Source organism: Rhinoraja longicauda, chromosome 1, assembly GCF_053455715.1.
Source record: "Rhinoraja longicauda isolate Sanriku21f chromosome 1, sRhiLon1.1, whole genome shotgun sequence".
Lineage (NCBI taxonomy): Eukaryota > Metazoa > Chordata > Chondrichthyes > Rajiformes > Arhynchobatidae > Rhinoraja > Rhinoraja longicauda.
This window is the reverse complement of record NC_135953.1, coordinates 63,777,232-63,804,979: the sequence shown is the minus strand read 5'-3', so window position 1 is coordinate 63,804,979 and position 27,748 is coordinate 63,777,232. Positions and strand designations below refer to the sequence as shown.

General features: G+C 41.6%; 1 protein-coding gene across 3 annotated transcripts in view; it reads right to left on the bottom strand.

Annotated features, from left to right (window-relative positions):
- Positions 1-27,748, bottom strand: part of corin (corin, serine peptidase) — a 118,726-nt gene that overhangs the window by 40,731 nt on the left and 50,247 nt on the right. For 2 of the 3 annotated variants that reach the window (XM_078398867.1, XM_078398858.1), the window contains exons 6-9: positions 10,724-10,780; positions 6,532-6,645; positions 4,874-4,981; positions 3,692-3,802 (exon numbers count right to left, since the gene is read on the bottom strand). In XM_078398867.1, coding sequence (XP_078254993.1) covers positions 3,692-3,802; positions 4,874-4,981; positions 6,532-6,645; positions 10,724-10,780 — 390 coding nt within the window. The remainder of the gene's footprint in view (positions 1-3,691; positions 3,803-4,873; positions 4,982-6,531; positions 6,646-10,723; positions 10,781-27,748) is intronic. The other variant, XM_078398875.1, reaches the window with a different exon arrangement.

The following is a 27,748-nucleotide window of genomic DNA, read 5'->3' as shown; positions in this document are numbered from 1 at the left end:
TTACTTAGGCATAGAGAATATAATATATCTGCTGAGCTTAGAATAAAGTGGATTGTCAGATAATGCAGGACAGGCAGGTAGCAGAGTGAGTGGACATGTTGTAGATGCAGTTTGTGTGAATATCCAAGAATACACATTTTAAGAGAAATAAGAATGCAGGGTTATAATTGTAGCAACAATTAGAGTTTGTGAGCCTCAAAGACAACCAAAGGTTGAAATATTTCGTTCATTTGCAGGTCACTAAAGATGTAAACACAAGACCAACAATGATTTAATTTAAGTTTCATAAATGAGTGTACAGGAATAAGGTAGTAGTAAAGGGCCGAATGGCCTACTCCTGCACCTATTTTCTATGTTTCTATGTTTCTAATACAGTTACAAAGAACAATGAACAGTCAGAGTATCATGTGCATTTCAGAACTGGGAGCAGGATTATGCATTTGGACTCCTGAGACTACTTTACTATTTATGTTGATATTGGCTGATCTTCTACCTTGACACCAATTTCCTGTCCCATACTGTATCCCTCAATTTCCTTAATGTTTCGAAATCAAATAATGTCCATTTTGAACGCAATCAATCACTGTGGTATCACAACCCTTGAGAATTCTGAAGAAACGCTACTCTTTGAATGAAGAGATTTACAGACATATAAACAAATGAATAGGAGCACGAGTAAAAGTTGGAACAAGCTGACTGAGAGGACTATGTGGGATATCAAGGAGCCTTGGTAAGATCACGACTGTTCACTTCTCCTGCAGCACCCCTTTGCTGCCTCATTTCTGACCAGAGTAGCCTAACCCTTATAGTGAGACGTGGTCTGATACCTCAACCAATTCTCCTGCATCTCAGCAGATCAGGTGATGTCGGTGGAGGGAATGGAAAGGGTGATGTTTCAGGTTAGGACCCTTCCTCAGACTGATCAGTCTGAAGAAGGGTCCCAACGCAAGAGGTCGCCTATCCATTTCCTCCACAGATGCTGCCTGACATGTTGAGTTACTCCAACACTTTCTGTTTTGCTCAAGATTCCAGCATCTGTAGTTCCTTGTGTCTCCATCCTCCCGCATCTACTTTGCTGAGCTATCTACGAATTTTACACGTTTTAATGAGTATGATCTCTTACTCTTACAAAACTCAAGGGAGGAGTCCTGGCTTGCTCATGCTCTCCTCCTATGATAGGCCTGCCATCTGAGGAACAGCTTGGTGATCCTTCACTGTACCCGCCCAGAGATTTCAGTGGCTTGTGGACAAGGGCATTTCAGTACTTTTGAACACTGGCCTCCTCCATTCTCTCACCATTCAAAGAGTCAGCATTTCTGGGTTTTTTCTCCTCAAATTTTTCCACATTACACTCCATCAACAACATGATTGCCCACTCAGTCAGCTCATCTACTTCCTTTTGAAGTGTGTGTGTCCTCGTTGCTAATCGCACTCCTACTTAATCTTATGTTGTCAGCAAATGTTACATTTGGTCCATGTGTTACATTTACATTCAGACAAATCATAAATTGAAATTGTGAATAGATGGGGTCCAAAATCTGCTGTACCAAACTCATGGCAACCAAAAACCTGAGAAAGATCCAATTACAGTTCCTAGTCTTTATCTTTTAATCTGTTACCAACTCTCAAACCCCAGTTCCAAACACTGCGATCTCGTTCACCAACTTCCTGTATGAATCTTATTAAAGACATCTGAAACTCTGGATGTATCATGCCCACTGATTCCCCCTCATTTATTTGGACGTGGCTGCATAATTCTCCTGGGTGTTCCAGTTTCATCCCTCATCCTAAAGAACTAACAGAGTGAGTTCAGTTTAGTTTATTGTCATGTGTACCGAGGTACAGTGAAAAGCTTTTTGGCGCATGCTATCCAGTCAACGGAAAGGCAATACATGACAATCAATATATTTGCAGTGAATAGATACATGATAAAGGGATAACATTTAGTGCAAGGTAAAGGCAGCAAAGTCCAATCAAGGATAGTCCGAGGGTCACCAAAGAGGTAGATAGTAGTTCAGCACTGCTCTCTTGTTGTGGTAGGATGATTCAGTTGCCTGTTAACAGCTGGGAAGAAACTGTCCCTGAATCTGAAGGTGTGCGTTTTCACACCTATACCTTTTGCGTGATGGGAGAGGGGAGAAGAGGGAGGGGCTAGGGTGCGACATCCTTGATGATGCTGCTGGGCTTGCTGGGCTTGCTGAGGCAGCGTGAGGTACAAATGGAGTCAATAGAAGGGAGGTTGGTTTGTGTGATGGCCTGGGCTGCGTCCACAATTTGCTGCAATTTCTTGCGGTATTTGATGGAGCTGTTCCCAAACCAGAATGGGGAATTGATTGGTCATTGTAAGCTGTCCTTAAACATGCAAGTAAATAGTAGAACCTATGGAGATGCAATGAGAATGTGGGGAGAATAAAATGGGATTAGCATAGGATTAGTGTAAATGGGTGCTTGATGGCTTGTACTTGGTGGACCGGAGGACCAGTTTCCACAGCACATGAACCTAGCTCTTCCTAATCTTGGTAGTTATTTATTATTCAGTCCAATCAAGGAGGCAACCATTTTAGTTTGTTAATTGATGCAGTACATCACCAAATTATTTTTACAATAATTTGTTTTAAATTGTCGTCTGTTTACTTGCACCTTTTCATAAGAGTTGAAGGTAATAGGGAGACACTGCATGGAAATAGCCCATGTGGTCCACACTGACCATCAAGAACCCATTTACACTATTCGAACCTTATTCTCTCCATGTTGTCATCAATTCCATCCAGATTCTCCCAATCACTCACACACAAGGGGCAATTTACAGAGGCCAATTAACCTACCAAACCGCACTTCTTTGAGATGTGGGGGGAAACTGGAGCATCCGGTGGAAGCCCACGTAATTACAGGGTGAATGTGAAAAATACACAGAATTGAACCTGGGTCTCTGGCATTGTGAGGCAGCAGCCCCACCAACTGCACCAGTCCCACCAACTGCACCAGCCCCGCCAACAGCAGCAGCCCCGCCAACTGCAGCAGCCCCGCCAACTGCAGCAGCCCCGCCAACTGCAGCAGCCCCGCCAACTGCACCAGCCCCGCCAACTGCACCAGCCCCGCCAACTGCAGCAGCCCCGCCAACTGCAGCAGCCCCGCCAACTGCAGCAGCCCCGCCAACTGCACCAGCCCCGCCAACTGCACCAGCCCCGCCAACAGCAGCAGCCCCGCCAACTGCAGCAGCCCCGCCAACTGCAGCAGCCCCGCCAACTGCAGCAGCCCCGCCAACTGCAGCAGCCCCGCCAACTGCAGCAGCCCCGCCAACTGCAGCAGCCCCGCCAACTGCAGCAGCCCCACCAGCTGCACCACTCTGTTGCTTCTGGAATAATCATATCAGAATTTTATTTCTAACCCGGCATCAAATTAATTTGTCAACACACACAATTAACATGTCCTATGCTTCTGGCTGAGATGATGTATAGTTTTCCATATTCATGTACACATTTTGAACATGATTGCACTTTAACACTGAATTAATAATGCTGCATGTAAATGTAGGAAGCCATACTATTGGCGAGTGTTGCCTACACACTTATTCTTTCCTATTTAATCTTTTAAAGTAAAAATGTTATATACACGTTTTTCTTAAGAGACTTTGGGAGTTTCAGATGCATTTCCCCTGAGCTGCAATGTTTAAGGTGAGGTGGTAACTTACAACAGTTTGCCTCATCAGACATGTCCGTGCAGTCATGATCTCCATCACAAACCCAGGTCTTCGTGATACACCTACCATCCCCGCATCTGAAATGGAGCTCCGGGTTGCACTCTGCAGAGCAGTAAATAGTTCAAGTCAGTCAAGAAATTGTGACATGGGCAAGCGCAAATCGACTGTTAGGCAGAACCTCATTTGTTATCAAGCCAAATTACCCAATCTGCACTATCTTGTTGAAGATCAAATCTTCCCAGCCTTTAAATCGTATGTCGAGTTTTCCAAATTCAATGCCTTAACTCTATCATTGTAATATTTATTATTTCACTGTTCACTGAAGCACTGTTCCAAATATCCACATGGTGGCCCGGTCTTCACTTGTGTGCCAAGTCAACAAGTGGCAGCAGTCTATTCGCCCATTGAAAGTGCCCTAGCTAACCTGCAATTCCCAACATGATTTGGGGGATGCACTTCAGCCCAGTGGAAGAGAACCGTAACAATTGTGTCCTTTGCTGAGCAATGGGCTGTTCAAAGTCAGCTGAGGGAGCACTGGGGGAGCCAGACTTCCACTATATTCTCCCTTATCTTCAAGTAGCACGACATACTTTTACATCAGTCAAAATAAGATCTAGCTCAGTAAATGCATGCAGATCTGTTTTACTTGTGTTTACCTCAATCCACCCATCATACTCCTATATCCTTCCATGCTCTTCCTTTCCAAAACCCTTAAAAAATGTCGCTAGGGTCCCAATATTATAAAGTAGGGAGACCTGGGTTGACTCCCCTAAAATCTAAATACAGTATCTATCAATGTCTACCTTGTGGTCACCTTTTACCACTGCTGTCACCAAATGCCTTCCTTACCACCCTATCTACCTGTGCTTCTACCTTCTGTGACCTATGAACTTGGATTCTCTGTACATCAATGCTGTTAATACAAAGGTATACTCTCTCCTAACATTCATCCTCCCTAATTACAACATCTCACACTTGCTCAGATTAAACTCCATCTGTCATTTTCCACCCATTTCCGATCTATATCCCATTGTATCTGACAGCCTTCCTTACTGTGTGCAACCCCTCCAAATTTGGTGACGTCAGTAAACGTACTCACCAACCCATCCACATTTACGTCCAGGTCATTTATATATTTCTGTTCCAAAATGTAAGGTTGGAGGTTATACTTACCACAGTTCATTTCATCGCTCAGATCCCCACAGTCATTGTAACCATCACATGTGCTGTTATAGTGGATGCATTTGCCAGTGCCACAATGAAACTGCCCCTCACTGCAAGCTGCATTGGAAAATGAAAAGTCAGAGCCAGGGGATAAAATGGAAAAGCTGATGAAAAAACAAAGGTCTGAAATTTGATGATGGTTTGGCACTGTGAATCAGTATCGTGTTCACCGTGGCAGGCATTGTGTATCAGCAAATCTGAAATTAGAATTGCTCACCCATCAGATAGGAATTAGATCATATGAGGTGCCCAGTGTCAGAGACCGTAGCAGATGTTATAGTCATTCGTAAACACAAATGGAAGGTCTCATGTCCACAATGTACCCATAATAAAACAAAGCAAAACTTGAACATGTCAGGGTTTGGGCCGATTCCAGGAAAGTGCAGCTTAGACACCACCTGATCAGTGATCCTGAAAGTGATCATGGCAGAAAATCAGCAAAATCTTAAAGTCCGAACAAAACACCAAGTGTTGGAGTAACTTAGTAGGTCAAGCAGCATCTGTGGAGGGAATGGATAGGTGATGTTTTGGTTCAGTTCTGAAGAAGGGTCCCAACTCGAAACATCACATATTCATGTTCTCCAGAGACACTGTCTGATCCATCAAGTCACTCCAGCACTTTGTATCTTTTTTTTTTACACCAGCATCTGCAGTACCTTGTTTTTAGGTTTTTGTACCTTGTATTTAGGTACCTTGTTTTTAGATGTGCCCAAGGTCAATCCCTGCCATAGGGCGAACAAAGTATATCAATCAAGCCGACTCGAGTGAGGCACTGCACAATCAAAACTCTGAAACCTGCAGAGAAATGCATCCTCCCTAATAAGGACACTGCTACCTACTCCATCAGCAACACACCCATCCTCACCACAATTCTTACTTTAAAACCTTGGCTCAGTAAATACTGGGACTGATAAGCTGATCATTCATTATCCATTTTCCCGCATTTGCGCTATTAATCCCAGCCTGACAACCTTTGTACAAGGTGGCAGGGCTTCACTGATCAATGTGGGCACTGTCAGATTGTGAGGCCGCATCTAGAAGTGTAAGCACTGAGAACTGACCAAAGGATATTGCTGCTCTGATGTTTCGGTTTTTAAAAAATCAATACCGAAACAGCTACTGATATTCGGATCACACTTTAGGCCACACCTTGCAGCAATGGATCAATCCTTGTCATATTCCCTGCGAAGCAGACTCAGACTGGTTAGCAACCGCTAACCTGGGATTACCAGACACAGTGGGCTTGCAGCCTGGGAAAGCAAATGATCCCATCGGCAAACAAATATTCACAAGGGTCTCAGCCACATTTTATACAGTAAAAAATGCTTTTCATGAAAGGCATCTGTTTCTGGCAGTTTCTCCGACAATAATGTCAACATAATAATGACACAACTAATCTGGCCAATGATCCGAAATGGACACCATAAAGCCGTTACCCAACCGGAAAAGATATATTTTAGGCTGTTATTGTAGAACCCAGTATCATGGATGTATGTTCTTTGAGTTTTTGTACAAAGATGCTGCTTATCCCATTACAATACTTGACTCTTTGAGAAAAGTTTAATCACTATCTACAGTCAACACAGGAAAAGAAATTAGTGACATACTGCAATTTGCTTCATCGCTCCAGTCGTCGCAGTCATTGTAACCATTGCACACCAGTTTCCTTTGGATACAGAAGGCACTACCACACAAGAAGCTGTCCAGCTCTTTGCAAGATTCTGTAAGAAAAAGAAAAGGACATTTGACAAGCTACAGGGTGCTTTATGGGACCAGCAGAGTCTGGAGAGAAGGAATGGGAATGTTTCAGGTTGAAACCCTTCTTCAGACCCGAAGGTCTGACCCGAAATGTCACCCATTCCTTCTCTTTAAAGATGCTGCCTGTCCCTCTGAGCTACTCCAGCATTTTTGTGTCTATCTTCAGATTAAACCAACATTTGCAGTTCCTTCCTACACTGGATGCTTTTTGTTGGATGAATTTCACAGGCACCGTCTTTACCTGCAGACAAATATATAGATATATATTATTTATGAAATATATGCCTTCTATAAACCTCTGCCTTCTGAAGTACTGGAACTATTAACAAACATTATGATATATTAAAAATATTAAGATAAAATTTGAATATATATTATATTTGTCATAACATTTAATATATTTCAAATATATATCTTAATGTTTTTAATGCTGTGAGAACCTAGCAACAGAATTGTTTAGGGGTCAAAACTTATAAGATGAAATAAAATGTAATTAGTGTAGCATTGGTATAAATGGGTGCTTGATGGTCAGGGCAGGTACTTGGGCTGAAGATCCTGTTTCTGTGCTGTATGATTCATGGCTCAGTCAGTCATATAATACATGCAGTTCAGATTAATTTTTAGTTCCATGCACAGTTACTGAATTTAACAGAAGCAACTTTCTTTTTTAAATTATTTTTTTAAGGTTCCTAGAAGTAGAACAAATTTTGTTTTTTAAAGACGATAGTTTGTTGACATAAAAGATGAAAGAATTTGCCGAGAAGGATGTTCGGGGTGCTTATTCGCTGCATTTATTTTGCCAAATGAAAATATTAACTGCTCAGTTTTTAGCTTTATACTTTACCCAACCAATATAATTCTCAAAACCGATGTAGCTTGGTGTAGGAAGGAACAGCAGATGCTGGTTTACGATGAAGATTGGCACAAAATATATATCTATGGTGTTTATCCATAGCTTGACTCTGCCCTTACAGGATTTTAGGTTCCCACATAAGGGGAAATGTAGGCTCCAGCACTCCCAGCAGGTATAGGAATAAATGCTGTGAAATCACAAGGGCAAATTCCTCACTTTACATCCAAATAGGCACCATTGTTTGGAGACGGATTCACATGCAAATCAGCCATCTGCTGTTACCCAGTAGTCTTTGAAGAAATCATGTTGTAAACAGTAGTATGTCACAGAACCCCATCCCATTGGACAATAGTTAATGTTCCACTGCTTTAATATATGTTCCATGTTCACATTCACCCTGCAGCTGAATCATTAATATGGAGTATACAACACAGATCTGTGACCAGACCTGCTCTCACGGTGCACCACATAGCATGCGGTCATCAATGTATGAGAAATGAGGAAATTGGAGACCAGTTTAGAGTTTTAACCTCAAATAAGTTGCAATATTTTACAATGTAATAACCCAGACAGAGATAAGGTGCACACTCTGACCAGCCGTGCTCATTTATCTCAGAAGACCCAACTTTTGTAACTAAATGTGAGGTAAATAGTTCCAGGGCCTTTGCTCCTTAGTTTTGATGAAACAATTGTGCGAGTATGCAGAAGCATCTCTCTACAGTCACCAAGAGAGGAACCAATTGTAGTTGAACTCAAAATGACCTCCATCTTTATCCAGCATAGAAAAGTTCAACAAACGCATGGGAATTAACTGTTTTTATGCATATTTTAAAATAGCCATCACCTCCTAGATTCATAGTCATATAGCATGGAAACAGGCCCTTCTGCCCATGCCGACCAACAACGCCAGTCCTACCTCCCTGCGTTTGCCCCATATCCCCCTAAACCTATCCTATCTAAACCTGTCCTTTTCTTCTTGGTCCTGCCATCAGTCAAATGAACCAAGTCACCAGTCATCTAATGAGGGAAGAGTTAAACCGAACTATTATTCAACTTCACAGTGTGAAGAGGTTGGTCTGATTTTTTTTTCCCATTTAATTCAATCAGTGCAATATCTCTGACTATCTAAGCCAAATAGGAACATGCTACATTTCTCTATATCAGCAGATCATCAGACATCAATTTTCTTTGTTCCTCCTGCATCCCTAACTTATGGATCTCAATAGAAGTCTGTGGGTTATTTTTTACTCAGCATCTAACTGCCTGCTGAAGTATTGGTCACAGTTTTGTATCTCTCTCTGTTCACAGTAGACATCAAAGACTTTCCAGGACTGTATAACAACTGATAAACAATTGCTGGGAAAAAACTAATGAATTCAGTACTTATACTTCATGGAACTCAACACTTATTCACATGATAATCACCACTCTGTATACTCATTTAGTGTCAAAATTAACAAGAATAATTGCTTCAAGAGCAACACTGAAAGTAAATGAATACATTAGGAAAGGGGGTTGTTATTATATCAGTGTCCATGGACTGTTGATCGATGGACATTCGGTATGTTGATGAATACTCTCTTGAATTTCTACGTGTACATTAGAGAGCATATTGGCTGGTTGCATCATGGCTTAGTTTAGCAACTTGAATGTCCAGAAATGGTGGAGATTACAAACAGTGGTAAACACCACTCAGTCCATCACGGGTACTGACGAGTACTTCATCAAAGGGATCTATAGGTGGTGCTGCCTCAAAAAGGCGGCCAGCATCATCAATGACCCACACCACCATGGCCATGGTCTCATTTCACTCCTGCCATGAGGAAGAAGGTGCAACAACCATGATTTCCAGGTCCAGGAACACCTTCTTCCCATCAACCATCAGGCTATTGAACACTATAAATACCACCTAAGCTTCAAACTACAAACTGTCTTGGTTGCATTAGGAACTTCAGGGTTTAGTTTTGTACTATCTTGGGTTTTTATTTATTTATTCAGCATTTTTGTTTGTTTATTATGTTATCTATTGAGCACTGTGTTTACAAACCTGTTGTGCTGTTGCAAGGAAGAATTTCATTGATCCGTTTCAGTACATCTGGAAAAAAAACGCTCTTGATGCTTGGCAACCACCCAATTTTAAATAATTGAATAAATCCAAAATATAAAGGCGAGTTGCACACATGTAAACAGCTAATGTAAACATGTAAACACATGTAAACATGTGAAAGGAGTTGCTCTCAATATTAGGATACATTTGACAAAGTGTATCTAACCACGACGCCCCAGGCAAACTGAGCTCAGTTGAGGTGAAATGAATAAAACTCCATTAGGTTGGAGTTGCAGTTAAAATTGGCCAAGGTAACACAAGGGAAGGGAGCCATGGACTATCTTAATTTGGACTTTACTGGATTTTATCTTGCACTAAATGGTATTCCTTTCATCCTGCAAATGTACACTGGACGGCTTGATTTTAATCATTTACAGTCTTCCCACTGACTGGATGGCACGTAACAATAAAGCCTTACATCGTACCTCAGTACACGTGACAATAAACTAAACTAAAACTATTCGTTTTTCCGCAAAATTCCACGGTAATTATAGACTTCTAACATCAATTTTTAGTGTAAGTCAACATTTGCATCCAAAAATCTTGAAGAGTGACTGATAAGACCAGGACCCGCCGAACAACCGCGCCGCCAACCGGAACGTGCTCCGGTAGACACGACTTGCCCCACAGGCCTCCCAGGGGAATGCGGAGAAGCCGGGCGGCAATGCTTGGCTGGGCCGAAGGAGCCTCAGCGGCGGCAGCAGCGGCATCGATAGACTCAGTGGGAACAGCGGAAGCCTCGGCGGTGGCAGCAGGAGCCTCGGCGGCAGCGGAAGCCTCGGCAGCGGCGGGGCCTCACGATCGACACTTCATCAGTGGTCGATGAGCGCGAGGGGGGAAGGGGAAGACAATGGGGACCCGGCCTGGTGGAACTGCCGTGAGAGACGGTGGGAGAACAAAGGGGGATCCGGTGTGGGGGAGGGGGGCACTCTAGTTTAGAATCCTCTGCCCAGGGGATAAGTCTGTGTTTGTTTGTTCGTTTGTTCCGGTGAAGGCGCTGTGAACACGGCAGCCAGACAACAGTCGCTTGTCTTTGTTTTTCTCACTTTTAATTTAATTTTAATTTCAAATTTTGGTGTACCTTGTTGTATGTTCTGACTGTTGGCAGACCAATTTCCCTCCGGGGATGAATAAAGTTCTATCGTATTGCATCGTATCGTATAGGGAGAATTAAAGAACACACAAATAAACAATCATTAAATATTCCTTGCCTTCCTCTTCGCATTAGCTTTCAGGAAAATGACAATTCAAAATCAATGCTAAAATCGTTGGTCAGGTTTGTATGGAAAGAGTGTGATCCTCAATCAGTACTCTAAAGTTCCCAAGTTCAATACCTGGATTACACAAAATTGGCCAATCCCATCAGGTGCAGTAAAGATTCAGCATAAAGTGGGTACAGCCAAATGGCCTCAGTTTCTCTGTCAAGGAGAGGAAGTAGTGTAGGGATTCAGTCCCAGCTCCTGGTTGCCCTTGAGTGATTCATGCTAACCACTGGGCATGCCACATTTGATTAATTTATCTTCATGGTACACTATCAAAAATTATCTGTGACAAAAATAAGTAAAATAAATGGAATTGTTCAAATTGCAAACTCAGAGTTAAATTATTCAAGATACTTAAATAATTTAAATTGTTTCCCCCTCCTGGATTCAATAATATCATCAGCTTAAAAAATAAGTATTGCACTCTATCCAGCACCCTTTGCATGTCCAGTTAATCAAGAGCTTAACCACTTAATATGATTTTGTCAAAATTGTGGGATGAATGTCCAATAGCTCTTTACAAATGCCCTTGCATCGAATTCCTCTCAATGAAGTTAGATGTAATGGGATTGTAAAGTTTGCGCACCTCCCTGGCCATTCTATAGAATGGAAAATAATTTAGGACTTCAATGCACAAGAGAAAAACAATCACCATAGAAACATAGAAAAATAGGTGCAGGAGTAGGCCATTCAGCCCTTCGAGCCAGCACCGTCATTCAATATGGTCATGGCTGATCATCTAAAATCAGTACCCCATTCTGGCCTTTTCCCCATATCCCTTGATTCCTTTAGCCCTAAGAGCTAAATCTCCCTCTTGAAAACATCCAGTGAATTGGCCTCCACTGCCTTCTGCTGCAGAGAATTCCACAGATTCACAACTCTCTGGGTGAAAACGTTTTTCCTCATCTCAGTCCTAAATGGCCTACCCCTTATTCTTAACCTGTGACCCTTGGTTCTGGACTCCCCCAACATCGGGAAATTTTTTCCTGCATCAAGCCTGTCCAATACTTTGAGAATTTTATATGTTTCTATAAGATCCCCTCTCATCCTTCTAAATTCCAGTGAATACAAGCCTAGTTGACCTATTCTTTCATCATGTCAGTCCCGCCATCCCGGGAATTAACCTGGTGATCCTACATGACACTCCCTCAATAGCAATAATGTCCTTCCTCAAATTAGGGGATCAAAATTGCACACAATACTCCATGTGCGGTCTCACCAGGGCCCAGTACAACTGCAGTAGGACCTCCTTGCTCCTAAACTCAAGACATACCAAGAAAACATCTTCCAAAAAATTAAAAACATAATGCATACAAAAAACGGCATTTGATCACAACTAGCATTGCAGGTGGATCTACCAATATCAAGTATTCACATTAAATAGAATACACTTTTTATTGAACTGCATACTTTATTGTGTTGATTTGGAGAAATGCAAAGATGTGTGCAGTACTATCCGCCACACCAGGGACAATTTACAACTTTTTCCAAAGCCAATTGACCTACAAACCTGTACAGCATTGGAGTGTGGGAGGAAACCGGAGCACCCGGGGAAAACCCACATGGTCACGGGGAGAACATACAAATTACCGTCAGCACCTGTAGTCAGGATCAAACACGGGTCTCTGGCGCGGTAAGGCAGCAACTCTACTGCTACGCCACCATGTCACCCTCTAATCTAATACTTTTAACAATTAATCCAATAAATATCCAATAAATTCCCAAAATAAAACTCCTTCCCATTGTTAAATAACATGTTTCACAAATTGGCTCATGAATGGCAAAATTCTCTCGGACTCGATGACCTCCAAATAGCACATTCTGGAGGGAAAGGATCTACACCAAGGAAGAAGATCCATAATAAGTGCAAAGTGAAAGTCGCCTCTACTTTTACATACAAATGGCAGGTAGTTATTTGAGCAGGGAACACGTAGTGCTACTTCTTTGCAGATGACTGGCTTACAGGGTGGAAAGTGAGTCTTAATCCAGAATAAAAGAAGGCAGATTCTTTCATTTGTTTCTTAACTTTGTCATATTTTCACATTACATGTTAAGCCAGGTGTGGATAACTAGCTCTGAATATTGGCCCAAAGCTTTGAACCTTATTCCTCCCTGTAAGCTGCATGAACTAATCACCATGATGGTTTGACAGCATAACCTATTTTCTCATTAGCAGTTGCAAATTTTAGCATCTTTTCCTCCTTTGAGAATTCATGGTTTCATGGCATTTTAAGTGTATTCAAATCTCAAAGTGCTTTGAAAACTAACCGTTTTGAATCACAAGGTGGCTAGAGAGAGCAATTTGTTCTAACTAGGTTACAAACAATGAGGTTGCAAGAAATCTCACTTCATTCTAGCTCAGTGAGCTAACAAAATGCTTTCATAATGCTTTGAAATTTTCCATTTGTAAAAAAATTTACAGACCAACTTTATTGGCGTATGGTAACCAGGGTTTCAGATTTATGCATTTACTGTTGTCATGGAGAACTGTGCATGTTATTTGCAGTGTTACGTTAATTACTCACTCAGCCATCTGCCACACTGCATGTCAAAGTTTTCAATTATGAAATATATATTTAAGATGAGATTTTTACCTGTTCCACCTAAATGGGTTTTTTACAACCCAGCATTTGAATTTACTGAAGTTTACTTAAATGAGGAAAAAAAATGCTAGCTGCATCTTTATTATACATTAGGGCACCAGGTTGGTATTAATTTAACCATTAACAGAGAGTTAGTATATGAAAATCATACGTATCCCTACTGGTATTTTTCCAAAGACTTTCGTATCTTTAAATACTGAGAAATGATTTACAAGTCCAATGGCAAACTGTCTTACAGTAAAGGAAAATATGGCATTTAAATGCACAAAGCAGAATGAAAACTACTCAATACAAATTGATATTATAATTCTAATTATTCCTGGATAAGTGCTTGATGGTTATACAACAGGTTCCTGTATATTGAGACCCTGCCTCAATTTTCCTTACCATGGATTTCAATAAAAAGTAAAGGTGGGCAGAGATATAAAACAAACTGGCAATTCAAGGTGGTCCATTTGATCCATATGAACTCAAGACTGTTTATGACAAGGAAATCATAGACAAAATCTCCAAGATGGCAGACGACTGTAAATGAGAAAGAAATCAATAACAAGGAACTCATGTGTCCCCTCATGTCCTTTATGAAAGTAAATCTGCCATCCTTACAAGGGCTGGCCTACATATGACTCCAGACACTTCTTCAAATAGTTCAAACAAATCCAACTAGGTTGGTGGGAGTAAGAAGGGTGGTTTTGCCAAGATCGGCAATGTCTTTAAGATAGTAATTATACTTAATGTGGGAGGAACCAGAGCACCCGGAGAAAACCCACACGAGAACATTGAAATAAAAAGTTGCTGAGGTGCAGGCATTGAGGGCTTTGCCAACAGATGGGTCCAATCAATCCGAAACAGATTGTTTGTGTAATGACAAGTTCACGTTATAGGAGCAGAATTAGGTCATTTGGCCCACCGGGTCTACTCTGCCATTCAATCATGACTGATCTCTGCCTCCTAATCCCATTTTCCTGCCTTCTCCCCATAACCCTTGACACCCGTTCTAATCAGGAGTATGTCCATCTCTGCCTTAAAAATATCCACTGACTTGGCCTCCACAGCCCTCTGTGGCAATAAATTCCACAGATTAATTACCCTCCGACTAAAGAAGTTCCTCCTCACCTCCTTTCTTAAAGAGCTCCCTTGAATTCTGAGGCTATGACCTCTGGTCCTAGACTCTCCCACCAGTGGAAACATCCTTTCCACATCCACTGTATCTCTGCCTTTTCCCGTTATTATCCAGGGTGGGTCTGCGGAGCTTCAATCTGATCCATCGGCTGAGAGATTGCTTAGCTGTCGACTGCACACCATTTCTGCTGTTCATCCCATGGTGCAACCTGCAACCTCCTGGCGCTGCTCCCAGCATGCCCCACTGCACTCCTCATTGAACCCTGGAACTAATGGAATAAGCATGAAGCACCTTCTGACCAATTCCATCCTATATAGACTATCTTGATTAGAGATATTAAAAGGAGATTTCTACCCAAAACAAAATCAGCATTTTGGAGCTCAAGTAATTCATCTCTTTTAAAAAGCACCAGCACACTTCGGTGGGCAGCACAATGGCATAGCGGTAGAGCTGCTGCCTCACAGCGCCAGAGTCGCAGGTTTAATCCTGATTATGGGTGCTGTCTATGCAGAGTTTGTATGTTCCCCCTGTGACCGCATGGATTTTCTCCAGGTACTCTAGTCACCTCTCACATTCCAAAGACGAGCAAATTTGTTGGTTAATTAGCCTCTGTAAATTGCCCCTGGTGTGTAGGATGCGAAAGTGGGATAACATAGAATTAGCATACGGGTGATCAATGGGCTGTGTGGACTCAGAGGGCTGAAGGGCCTGTTTCCATACTGTATCTCTAAACTAAACTGAACTGAACATTAACAGAGTTATTGGATAATGAAACAACTTTTGTAGTTATTTTTCCATTACAAATATGGCAAATACATTTTAAATCAGCCATATTATATTTTACAAAGAAAGCCATTGAGATTTCAATGTGTCAGTGGAAAAGATTAGCAGACTGCATGACTATCAATTCATACACCAAGAATTGTTCTTGTTTAGAATTCATTATCCTTTGATAGATAGCTAGGACGACGTGAGAAATTGCACAAAGCATTTCCATTTGTCAGTTTCTAAGAGACAATAAACTACTCAGGACTGATTAAGAGTGCCTCAACCTTTGCCCATGATGTTTAATCAAAGCAGAAGGAACATTTCTTGTTAGGCGCTCTGCAGACAAATGAAGGTTACCACCGTAGATTGCTCGAACATGAAAGCTTAAGGCAAAGGTGATAGAGACAATTTTAATGGAAGAAAAATTAGTTGCTTCCCCTTTTTCAGCACAACATGCATGCTTTTCATTTGTGCTGAGAGTGAGCTAATATAAAACCATCTGCCATTGAATATTATTAAGATTCAGATAGATTCCTACCCAGAGAAAATGTAAATGCTCCATAAGGCTGAACGAAAGGGCTTTGAATGTCATTGGTTCCACTCTCAGAATTGAGCCACAACACCCACGGATCGTTCCTTTTCGAGATCTGAATACATAATTCTAAGTGAACAATTAAGAGAGATGTCACCTTTTGAACGAAACATTAAATGGAGGCTGTGCTTAACTTTAGCAATATACTGATGACCCCAGGTATCCATTCCAAGCTGCTCAACCTGCTGCCAACAGGACTAAGGGAAATCAATTCTGCATTTATTTCCTGTATCTGCTTATGATTTTAACTGTTTGGAGGAAAGGTGCTCTCCAGAACAATGTGAACATCAAAGGGTATCAATTGATTTTTCCACAGACGATCAATAAAGGTGAATACAACTTTATAGTCAATGTGGAAGACAAGAGACTATATTCAAAGTAAGTGACAATCTTCCTGGGAGGACACAGTTCATTTCTGGACCATTTAGGTAAACTACAGCTTCTGTTTTCCCAATCTCCCCCTTCTGTTCCTGGAGGCAATCCTCAAATGCCCATCTCCACCGAACCTTCTTGCCAGATATTCCTTCCATTGGTGGTGGCCACTGAGCTCTTGTTACCAGCTGTCTCCATTCCTACTTTCCACATGATCTGACCCAGCAGCGTACATATATTAAACAACATCACTGCCCTCAAGCTTCTGTGTATCTTAAACTCTCCTCAACTGCCTGCCCAAACCAGACAAGTTGGGATTAAAAATTGCCTCTCCGGCATCATCTTATTTAAAAATACCAGAACTTTCCAGCATCCAACAAATATATCTCGGGTATCATCATAAAAATCAATGCTAGTTGTTCACATCATTGCCTTGCACAACCTTGCCAGGCATAAAGTGACTGCCGCTTGGAATACAACAGACCACATCGAAAATTATGTATCAGCTGAAGAGCACTGGGGTGTCCAGAGGCCACCAATGTCCCAAAATCAAAGCAACTTTTTCTCTTTAGCAATTACTGGTACTATATTTTCCAAAATGGATTTGATTTGCTTCCACACCCTTTGAACAAAATATGAATCTACTCTCAATGTCAGCAAGCAAACCCAGTACCATATGCGAGTAACAGCGGTGAAATCCTCCATTCTACCATTCCTTCATTAATCATGTCCTGCAGCTTCGAAGGAATAGTAAAATACCCCTGGAAATGTTTTATCTGAATGAAAAGGATTGCAAGTGATTCATCAACATAAAGTTTAAATCTTGCCAAAAATGTATCAACTCTGGCAGCAATATCAGTTTTTGTCTTTTGCAGCGATAAAATAGTTCAAACAACAATAGCGAATGCGGGCAGTGATTTCAGGCAGCCCAGGTCTATCCCTCGATCAACACAAAGGTCAACAATCTTGTCTTTATTATATTGCTGCTCGCAAGACCTTGCTGTGCACAAATGGAGTGCAACATTTTCTGCATTGCAATAGCCCATTCAAAAGCTTCCTGTGCTGTAAATGGTTTAGGTATGCTTTGTGGTCAGTCTTCCTTCATATCCTTATGCATACAAGTTAGAGAACGGCACCATATACAAATAAATAGCCACTGAAGACAAAATGCAGATGTTTACAGCATCCCACTATTGGAACAGCAATGGAATTCCTAATAAGGTTATTATCTAATTTTCATTCAAGCTTGCTCTCCTTTGTGGTGGAACCCTGTGTCCTCTTTGTCAAAATATTATCCCTCCAGTAAAGTCAGACATGTTTAGGCTGCCATTTCATTATCTTGCATCAGAGGCCATTCCCTTTGATTGTTAAGGTGCCTCTTCACTGCAAGTTACTTCTCAATTTGCTTTTAACTGGAATTGTTTTATTGATGAGACTAAAGTCTTTATAATGTTATATGGGCAATCTCCAAAGTTATGGTTGGGTTTATGTTCGTACAAAACACTTCATGTTAATAATTTGGCACTATTTTTCTATCCGGCGCAAATAGAATTGTGCTTTAACTCATCACATCCTCAGCATTAGTAGGGTACCAGGTCATGAGGGTCAACTGAATGCAGGTCCATAAGGCAGCCAACAGTAATAACTGCAGCAGATAGCCACAAGGTCAAACAGTATGAGCTGCTGATTATCTGCGGATGGCAGATTCTTCAGTCCCAAGACAACAAAGTAGGAATGTGACATTTGAACACTGTTGTTCTGACGTTCACCATGAGATTAAACAACTGCAGCGATCAAACAAAACACGACGTGCTGGAGGAATTCAGACAGCATCTGGAAAGGGGATGGATAAGTGGCGTTTCAGGTTTGGACACTTTCTCACTCTGTCCATTCCTTTCCCAGATTCTGCCTGGCCGACGGGTTCCTCCAGCACCTTGTGTTTTGTTTAAAATTGCAACATCTGCAGTTCCTTGTGTCTGCAGATGTTGAGCTTTCATTCATAGAACAATCGTTTCTCCAAAATTGTCAATATTGTTATACTTTCATTATTAGAGACTGGGGTTGGATTTTCTCAACAGTTCTGCACAGGTAAAAACAAGAAAGAAAACATCCCTGTGAGGAAATTCATACCAAGCTAGCTTTGACCTCTCCCACAATCCACCGGCTAAGCCTCCAAAGGCATCATTTGCAAATGTTAGATGGAAAACATTGGTGAGGCAGCTGGGAGTTTTCTGGGTTTTCATTTGCAACCCATCCCAAATCCCTCTTAAGATGGAAGTGGTGGGCTCCCACAGTCCTTTCGGCGAAGCTCCTCCTGCAATGGGGGAGGGAGCTCCAAGACATAGACCCAGTGACATTGAAGGACCAGCAATATATTTTTAAGTCAACTACAACCATGGTGCCACAAAGATTCCAGCATTAGTAGTCTCGTGTATCTCTATCTCCAAGTCAGGAGTGTGCATGACGTGGATGGAAAGTTGCAGATGGTAGCGTTCTCATGTTCTCATATTGGATTCTATCTTGAAACAATATTTTTGCCAACTGCACGCAAACAGCCTGTGGTTTCTTCAAAGTTATGGGGAGAAGGCAGGAGAATGGGGTTGAGAGGGAAAAATAGATCAGCCATGATCAAATGGCGGAGTGGATTCGATGGGCCAAATGGCCTAATTCTGCTCCTATGTTGTACAGTCTTATTGATGTACATCCGCTGGGTACCTCCATGAGTCTCTTCTCTGTTAGTTTCCATGCTTCTCCTCCAGTACACCTGACAGGCATGGGTGATCAGCTTTGGTATGAGTGAATGGTTTACGGGGCTCTGGCAAGTCTCCATTCATGCTAAAGGTTAGAAAAGCCTTGTTTATTGCATGTCTGCACCTTACTCCTGAGCTGTTTGATCTCGGCTCTCACATCTCACAACTGTGATGGTTTAAGTATCAAAGACACACGTAGCAGTTACCAGGCAGCTGAACCAGAACTGTTACCAATTATTTGGCACGTAGATCCCAAGTTCAACTAAACAACAATTGGAGGACAAGTGCCTGATGACGCAGCAAGTGCAAGCTGCAAGTCGTGCTCCAATCCATTCTTTTCCCTCTTGCCACAGTACAATGTTCTGTGCTTCCATGCACTGAAGGCATTAACTTGGCCAATGGCTTTCTCAGTGGGGGCCTACTGCAAATGATGGGTAAAATCATCATCATCTTGCAACAGGAGCAACAACTTTTATTTATGTAGCTTCTTTAACGTGACAAAATGCTCGTCTCAAACAAAATCCAATGTGAGACCACACAAGAGACACGAGGACGTGGCCAGACACATGGTCAAGCTGCCATGGCCAAACACATGGTCAAGCTGCCATGGCCAAATACATGGTCAAGCTGCCATGGCCAACCACATGGTCAAGCTGCCATGGCCAAACACATGGTCAAGCTGCCATGGCCAAACACATGGTCAAGCTGCCATGGCCAAACACATGGTCAAGCTGCCAGGCTTAAGGAGCATATTCCACTGGGATGTTTGCCAAAGGTGGAACAAAGACGACAGGAGTCCAGAACCGAGGAGGTCTAGATATCTGTGTGGACTGTGAGGTTAAAAAATAGAGGTATAAAAATAATTTCAAAATTGAATTATTGCACAACAGGGGTAATTGTAGGTCAGTTAACACAGGGTTGATGAGTGGATGTCATTTTATACAACTTAAAAATCCAGAATGCAATGCTCTAGATTACGTTTTAAGGAGGATTAAACAAGTCCAGAGAAACAGAATTTTCACCCAATACTTTTGAGGCTGTGGCAATATTATAGGTGGGTGAGCACCATTAGCAAAGACCCCTAAATGTGCTTTGAAGTTTATTGCAGGATCAAATGGAATGCTGATATGACCAGAGATGGTTGGCAGCCAGGTAACAGTGTTTCTTGTGGAGACCAAAAGGCATTTGCTTTGGTTCTCCTGATATTTAAAGAATTCCAAAATGGATTTAGATATATAATGCCAATTTGGGGGCATTGGAGGAGGGAGTGTCATCACTGTACATGTAAAGCCTAACACTGTGCTCTGTGGATGCAAAGGCAGCCAAAGATCTGCAAAGAGGTCCTTCTACAGTTGTACCGGGCCGTGGTGAGACCGCACCTGGAGTACTGTGTGCAGTTTTGGTCTCCAAATTTGAGGAAGGATATTCTTGCTATTGAGGGCGTGCAGCGTAGGTTCACTAGGTTAATTCCCGGAATGGCGGGACTGTCGTATGTTGAAAGGCTGGAGCAATTAGGCTTGTATACACTGGAATTTAGAAGGATGAGGGGGGATCTTATTGAAACATATAAGATAATTAGGGGATTGGACACATTAGAGGCAGGAAACATGTTTCCAATGTTGGGGGAGTCCAGAACAAGGGGCCACAGTTTAAGAATAAGGGGTAGGCCATTTAGAACGGAGATGAGGAAGAACTTTTTCAGTCAGAGAGTGGTGAAGGTGTGGAATTCTCTGCCTCAGAAGGCAGTGGAGGCCAGTTCGTTGGATGCTTTCAAGAGAGAGCTGGATAGAGCTCTTAAGGATAGCGGAGTGAGGGGGTATGGGGAGAAGGCAGGAACGGGGTACTGATTGAGAGTGATCAGCCATGATCGCATTGAATGGTGGTGCTGGCTCGAAGGGCTGAATGGCCTACTCCTGCACCTATTGTCTATTGTCTATTGTCAGAGGTAACAGGTACATGGCGAAGATCCATTACTGGTGATGTCCTAGCTATGACTGGATAGGTAAAAATGGAGCCAGGACACTTTAGTCTCACCATTTGGCTGACATGGTGAGGGAATGGAAGAGAAAGGTGTTGTCAATCTTGTCTCAAATGCAGGCAGGTTGAGTAGTAGGATGAAATATAAATCTCAATGCAAAGGATGTCATTTCAGATTTTGGTCTTGTGGTGGGGCAGGAACCCAAGTGTAAGGATTCAAAAAAACACTAGAAAGTTGGTGCAGTAAATTGGAAAGGATGATCTTAAAGAATTTTGGATAGGAAAGAATTTGTAACTCGGATGGCATATCAAGTCACGAATCATTTGCTTCTTCCTATGCCCTAATCCGGGTTTCTAACGCTGTGATGCAGCAGCTCTATCAGCTGCACCACCGTGCAGTACAAACTCCTGCCACAGTGAAAGAAACAACATATAGGGCAACCAAACAGACCCAGTCACAACATCAGATAACAAAATAAGACAGAAAGATAAATCATACATCTGGATTAACTGAAATGTCACAGACTTTAGCTATAGGTTACAGTTCTAGAGAACCATGTTCAATCCTGACCTCTTGTGTAAAGTCTGCACATTCCCCTCCGAGTCCTTAAGCTTCTTCCCATATCCCGAAGATACGCAAAGTTCATTCGCTACTGTAAAATTCTAGTGTAGATTGGTAACAGGAGAATCAATGCTGAGGAATCTGGTCGGAGTCTGGGAAGAAACCTGGGATTAGCATAGATGGATTTTAGATTGATGTGGACACAGTGGCTTGAAGGACCCGTCTCTATAAGGTACAACTCATGGACTTTAATCTGTCATAACACTCTGAATGCTGCAGAGGCATTCAAAGACACTAACATTTTTTTTAAATCACAAAAAGCAATACTTTAAAAAAAAAAAAATTTTAAATACTAAGAACAAATAATTAACAGCCCATCAGAGTGTTTTTTAAACCCTGGTAAGATTTATATTTTTCCATTAATATGCCAAACGAAAGATTTATTTTAAAATTAACAAACTATTACCCAAGTCCCTTGCCTTCACAGATGTGACAGGATGTTTTCAACCAACTTCTCTCAGTAAATAATAGGCATTGAACCCAAGTTCTAACTCCCTTGTGGAATTATGCCAGGGTCAACATCAGGACAATGCTGTTGATAGCAACTTACAAATTTTCACATCAAACATTAGGAAATCTTTAAATAACACAAAGTGCTGGAGTAACTCAGCAGGTGAGGCAACATCTCTGTAGAACAGATGATAAGTGATGTTTCGAGTCAAGACCCTTCTCCAGACTAGGTTGATGTCAAGTTCATTGTCCTGCAAAATCTAAACCAACATTTTGACAAAGGGATATTTCTACCAAAGTAAAATAAAGTTGAATGTGAGTATAATAATCTTACCAGGAACGCTTGCAAATCATTTTAAGGTTTGATTGCATGTCCATCTCAGGTACAATTATAGCAAATTTTATGGAATGCAATGCAGGACAATGTTTATATCCATGACAACGTTTACCTGAAATTATGTGCAGCAGAAGCATTAAACAAAATGCTATTCTAAATGTTTTTCAGTGCCTTTTCCTTTTACCAGATTTATTTTTGGGCTAGTACTATTAATGATATGCCTGACATAATTTACAAGATTTCAACTGCAAACAGTGGGCACCTCATTATTGCCAATAAACATTTAAAAACACATTTTTACATCATAAGAGCACTGTTCACATTTCAGAAAATAAGCAGCATATTTTCAAGGAACTCAGTGGGAGTACATTCATTAATTTGCTGTTACGTGGAGAACACAGAACTTGTTAACAGGAGTTCCAATTAAAAGCTTTTTGGTGAGAGACGGATCTTTGCAAAAGATCCTTCCAATAACATTCTTTAAAATGACCTCCATTATTCAAGAGTAAATTCCTCAGCAAAGCTCTGTTGAAGTGAGTTGTTTTTTTAAACAGCTACTATTCTAGTAGATCATAAGTAGCAGTCGTGCGTCATGATGCAGATTCCTTGCACTGCTCTTACTATAATGTGTCAATCATACTTAGAGAATAAGGAATTATTTATTTCAAAATTTGTAGGTAAGTCAAGCCTCCTGCAACAATTATATTGCCACCATTGCTATAATTTTCCTATCTCAATCCCAAAAGATGCAAAATGGCAAATCAGAACTAGGCGGTTACCAGCAGATCATTGACGATTCAGCTTCAGACTTTTTATATTCCTAATCTTTTTACTTCCTGTGTTTACAGTACTCTCTCTCTTACATCATGTGTGAGAAAATAACTGCGGATGCTGGTACAAATCGAAGGTACTTATTCACAAAATGCTGGAGTAACTCAGCAGGTCAAGCAGCATCTCAGGAGAGAAGGACTGGGTGACGTCTTGACCCGAAACATCACCCATTCCTTCTCTCCTGAGATGCTGCCTGACCTGCTGAGTTACTCCAGCATTTTGTGAATAAATACCTCTCTTACATCATGATCGATTCAACTTCAGCAGTTGGCTGTTTGCTCCTATTTCCAATCCTAGCCTTCAGCTTCACATAGAAATAGCAAACTGCAGAGTCATGCATTTTGGTAATAAGAATAAAGGCGTAGATTATTTTCTAAATGTAGAGAGAATCCAGAAATCAGAGCTGCAAAGGGACTTGGGAGTGCTGGTGCAGGACTCCCAAAAAGTTAATTTGCAAGTCGAATCAGTAGGAAGGCAAATTCAATGCTAGCATTTATATTAAGAGGACCGGAATACAAAAACAGAGATGTAATGCTGAGGCTCTATAAGGTGCTGGTCAGGCCACATTTAGAGTACTGAGAGCAAGTTTGGGCCCCATATTTGAGAATGTGCTGGCTCTGGAGAGGGTCCAGAGGAGGTTTACAAGAATGATTCCAGGATTGAGTGGGTTAGCATATGATGAGCGTTTGACAGCACTGGGCCTGTACTCGCTGGAGTTTAGAAGGTTGAGGGAGAACCTCATTGAAACTTACAAAATTAAAAAAGGCATAGATAGAGTGGATGTGGAAAGGATGTTTCTGCTGATGGGACAGTCTAGGACCAAAGGTCATAGTCTCAGAATTAAAGGGTGCTCTTTTAGAAAGGAGGTGAGGAGGAACTTCTTTTGTCAGAGGGTAGTTAATCTGTGGAACTCATTGCCATAGAGGGTCGTGGAGGCCAAGTCAGTGGATATTTTTAAAGCAGAGATAAACAAATTCTCGATTAGAACAGGTGTCAAGGGTTGTGGGGAGAAGGCAGGAAAATGGGATTAGAAGCCAGAGATCAGCCATGGTTGAATGGTGGAGTGGACTCAATGGGCCAAATGGCCTAATTTTACTCCTATAACTTGTGAATGTGTGAAATAGAAAATATTGGAGCAAAAAAACAGCGAGTCAGATAGCATTTGTGCAAAGATAAATAGTTGACGTACAAGATCTTTTGTCAGAACTGGGAAAGAGAAAGATGCAAATATATTACAGTAGGAGAATAGGGGGGGGGGGGGGGAGGAATGTGTGGAAAATGAGGAATGTCTACGAGAGGACGTCAACATGTGTTGGTGACTGTAGTCAATAGCACTTTAAGCTTCTTGTCTCTGTAATGTGTTGTTAATGGCAGCATTGTGGGACTTGCCTCGTACGTCAGACATGAATAAGGAAATTAATCCAACATGGTATGAACACAAAAATAAAGGAACATCCTTATCGTCTACAAAGCCCTAAATGGCTTGGAGCAACATATCTTACAGAGTCTGGTACAAAGAAACATATCTTACAGAGTCTGGTACAAAGAGTCTGGAACATATCTTACAGAGTCCCTCCTTCCATATGCCCCTACTCGAGTGCTCAGGTCTTCTGATGCTGGCCTGTTGGCCACTCAATGCCGCAGCAGTAAGAAAATTGGGGAAGTAGCCTTTTTCAATTACGCCCCCATGTTGTGGAATACCCTACCCAGGGCTACGAGAGACGCCGACTCAGTTGAGATTTTTAAACGGCAGATAAAAACATAACTTTTTACTCAAGCTTTTAACTCATTTTACTTCCTTTGTTCTTTTACACTCCCAATTTTACATTTTATATTTTTATATAAATCTGTGCTTTGTATGCCTATGTCCTTGCCGTTTTAAATTGTATCTTTGTTTACATATGTGTTGGTTTTTGTGGAAAGCACATTAAATTGCATGCAAAGTGCTATATAAATAAAAGTTATTATTATTATTATACATGTGTTAGGCAGCACCCGTGGAAAGAAAAGCAATGTTTCTGATGAGGAACCCTTCATTAGATTTGTGAAAGAAAGATTCATGTAGGTAGCAACAAAGAGGTAGGAGTGAAGTGGGTGAACAAAAAGGAATTTCTTTGTTGGAGTGAAATCGTGTGGCAGATGCAAACTACTGCAACTGTGCTCTTCATGCCAGATGATACACAGAGATAAAGGAACAAAAGCAAGCTCATTTTATACTGGTAACTGCCACCATTAAGCCATTTCACCTTGTCCTATCACATATGTTTAATTTGTTCTGTACATTTCTGTTTCACCGTCTTTCCTGCTGAAAAAGTTCTCTTTCTCTTTTTCACTTCTGATGAAGGGTCACAGACGTTAACCATTTACGTTTTCCCCACAGAGGCTGACTGATTGTTAGAATTCCAGTATCTGCTGTTTTTAATCATTTTCACTTTAAGATGCTGTTCCTCTGCTAGAGGAAAGTTAGATACAAGGCACAGTCAGAGGCCACACCGCCCTACAAGCGAACCTGGAATTATATTTATGATAAGTTAATGTTGAAAATAACCTTGGAGGAACATTTTAGAAATTGAACAGGAACTCCACAATTTAATCCTGTAAATATCTACAAAAATGGGTAAATTATCAAGCCTTTTTCTGCTTTCTACTGCACAACCGCCAACAGCTGGGCTATCTCGTGCAGGTTTCGCTCGCGTGGGTACTGGTTGCAAAAAGGTTATTTAGGTTTTTATGCGGGCAAGTTTGGTGAGATGATCCATATCCAAGTTGACTAGGCTTGTATACACTGGAATTTAGAAGGATGAGAGGAGATCTTATCGAAACGTATAAGATTATTAAGGGGTTGGACACATTAGAGGCATTAAACATGTTCCCAATGTTGGGGGAGTCCAGAACAAGGGGCCACAGTTTAAGAATAAGGGGTAGGCCATTTAGAACTGAGATGAGGAAAAACTTTTTCAGTCAGAGAGTTGTGAATCTGTGGAATTCTCTGCCTCAGAAGGCAGTGGAGGCCAATTCTGAATGCATTCAAGAGAGAGCTAGATAGAGCTCTTAAGGATAGCGGAGTCAGGGGGTATGGGGAGAAGGCAGGAACGGGGTACTGATTGAGAATGATCAGCCATGATAACATTGAATGGCGGTGCTGGCTCGAAGGGCCGAATGGCCTCCTCCTGCACCTATTGTCTATTGTCTATTGTCGAGCTGTGACTTGAAGAGTGCACGGTTGGTGCACATCTGGTGGTGTCGGGAAGGATGTTCCACTCTGGGATAGTCCATGGATATAGTGACTGTAGGTAGCTATTTTTGTTTGCTCTAATTCTCGAATAAATGAAGTGACCTGAGGACTATCTTGTAAATTTCTGGGTATTGGATTGAATGAAGTGAGATATATTACTGGGGATGATGCCACGAGTCTCTTTGTAGATAGTACATAACGGGCTTTGGTGCGTCTTGACTCCAGCGACTCCCAGCCAAGGCGATTTAACAAATCAGAAATGCTTGGCTGTCTTGAGTAGGCATCACAAATGATTTTTCACCTTGTCCTATCACATATGTTCACTTTGTTCTGTACATTTCTGCCGCACTGTCTCTCCTGCGAGCAGAGTGTGGCATGTGGGATGAGGCATGTGCCAAGATGTGAACTTTTAGAGGTGAATGGCTCCATCATTCTGGAAAACTGCTTTGGGAATCAGGATTTAAAAAACAGAGATCAACAGAGATTTCCCCTCTTCCTGCCAGTCCCACCTCATCAATGAACATTAGCATTGCTCAAACTTTCAACAAAATTCAGGGTGTTGTCCTCCTATCCATGGCAAGAAATGAAATGATTGGGTGGCACGGTGCCGCAACGGTAGAGTTGCTGCCTTACAGCACCAGGGTCCCGGGTTCGTTCCTGTCTAGGGATGCTTGTTTGGACGTTCTCCTGCGTGGATTTTCACCGAGATCTTCGGTTTCCTCCCACACTCCAAAGATATACAGGTTTGCAGGTTAATTGACTTGTCACAAAGGTAAATTGCCCCCAGTGTGTGGGATAGTGTTAGTGCGCGAGGACTGCTGGTCAGTGCGGACTCGGTGGGCCGATGGGGCTGCTTCTGCGTTGTATCTCTGACCTAAATTAAACTAAACTAAAAAAGATTAATAAGTCCAGATTCTTTTAGTAATAGGGTTCATAAAGCAGTGTGAATCTAAGCTACATGTGAATAAAAATCTCACCTAATTTATTTAGGTAAGCTGCTGCAGACAATACATGTGGGTGCACTTCTGTGGGCTTATCTGTCTCCACCAACCCATTACATGGCATGTTTTACATTCCTTAATATTGCCTGTGTGAAAATACCTCGTTTTCTATTCTTCCAAATTTTTCTACCATTTATGTGGAATCCACTGTTTCACATTTTTAGACATCCTTCACATCGCGTA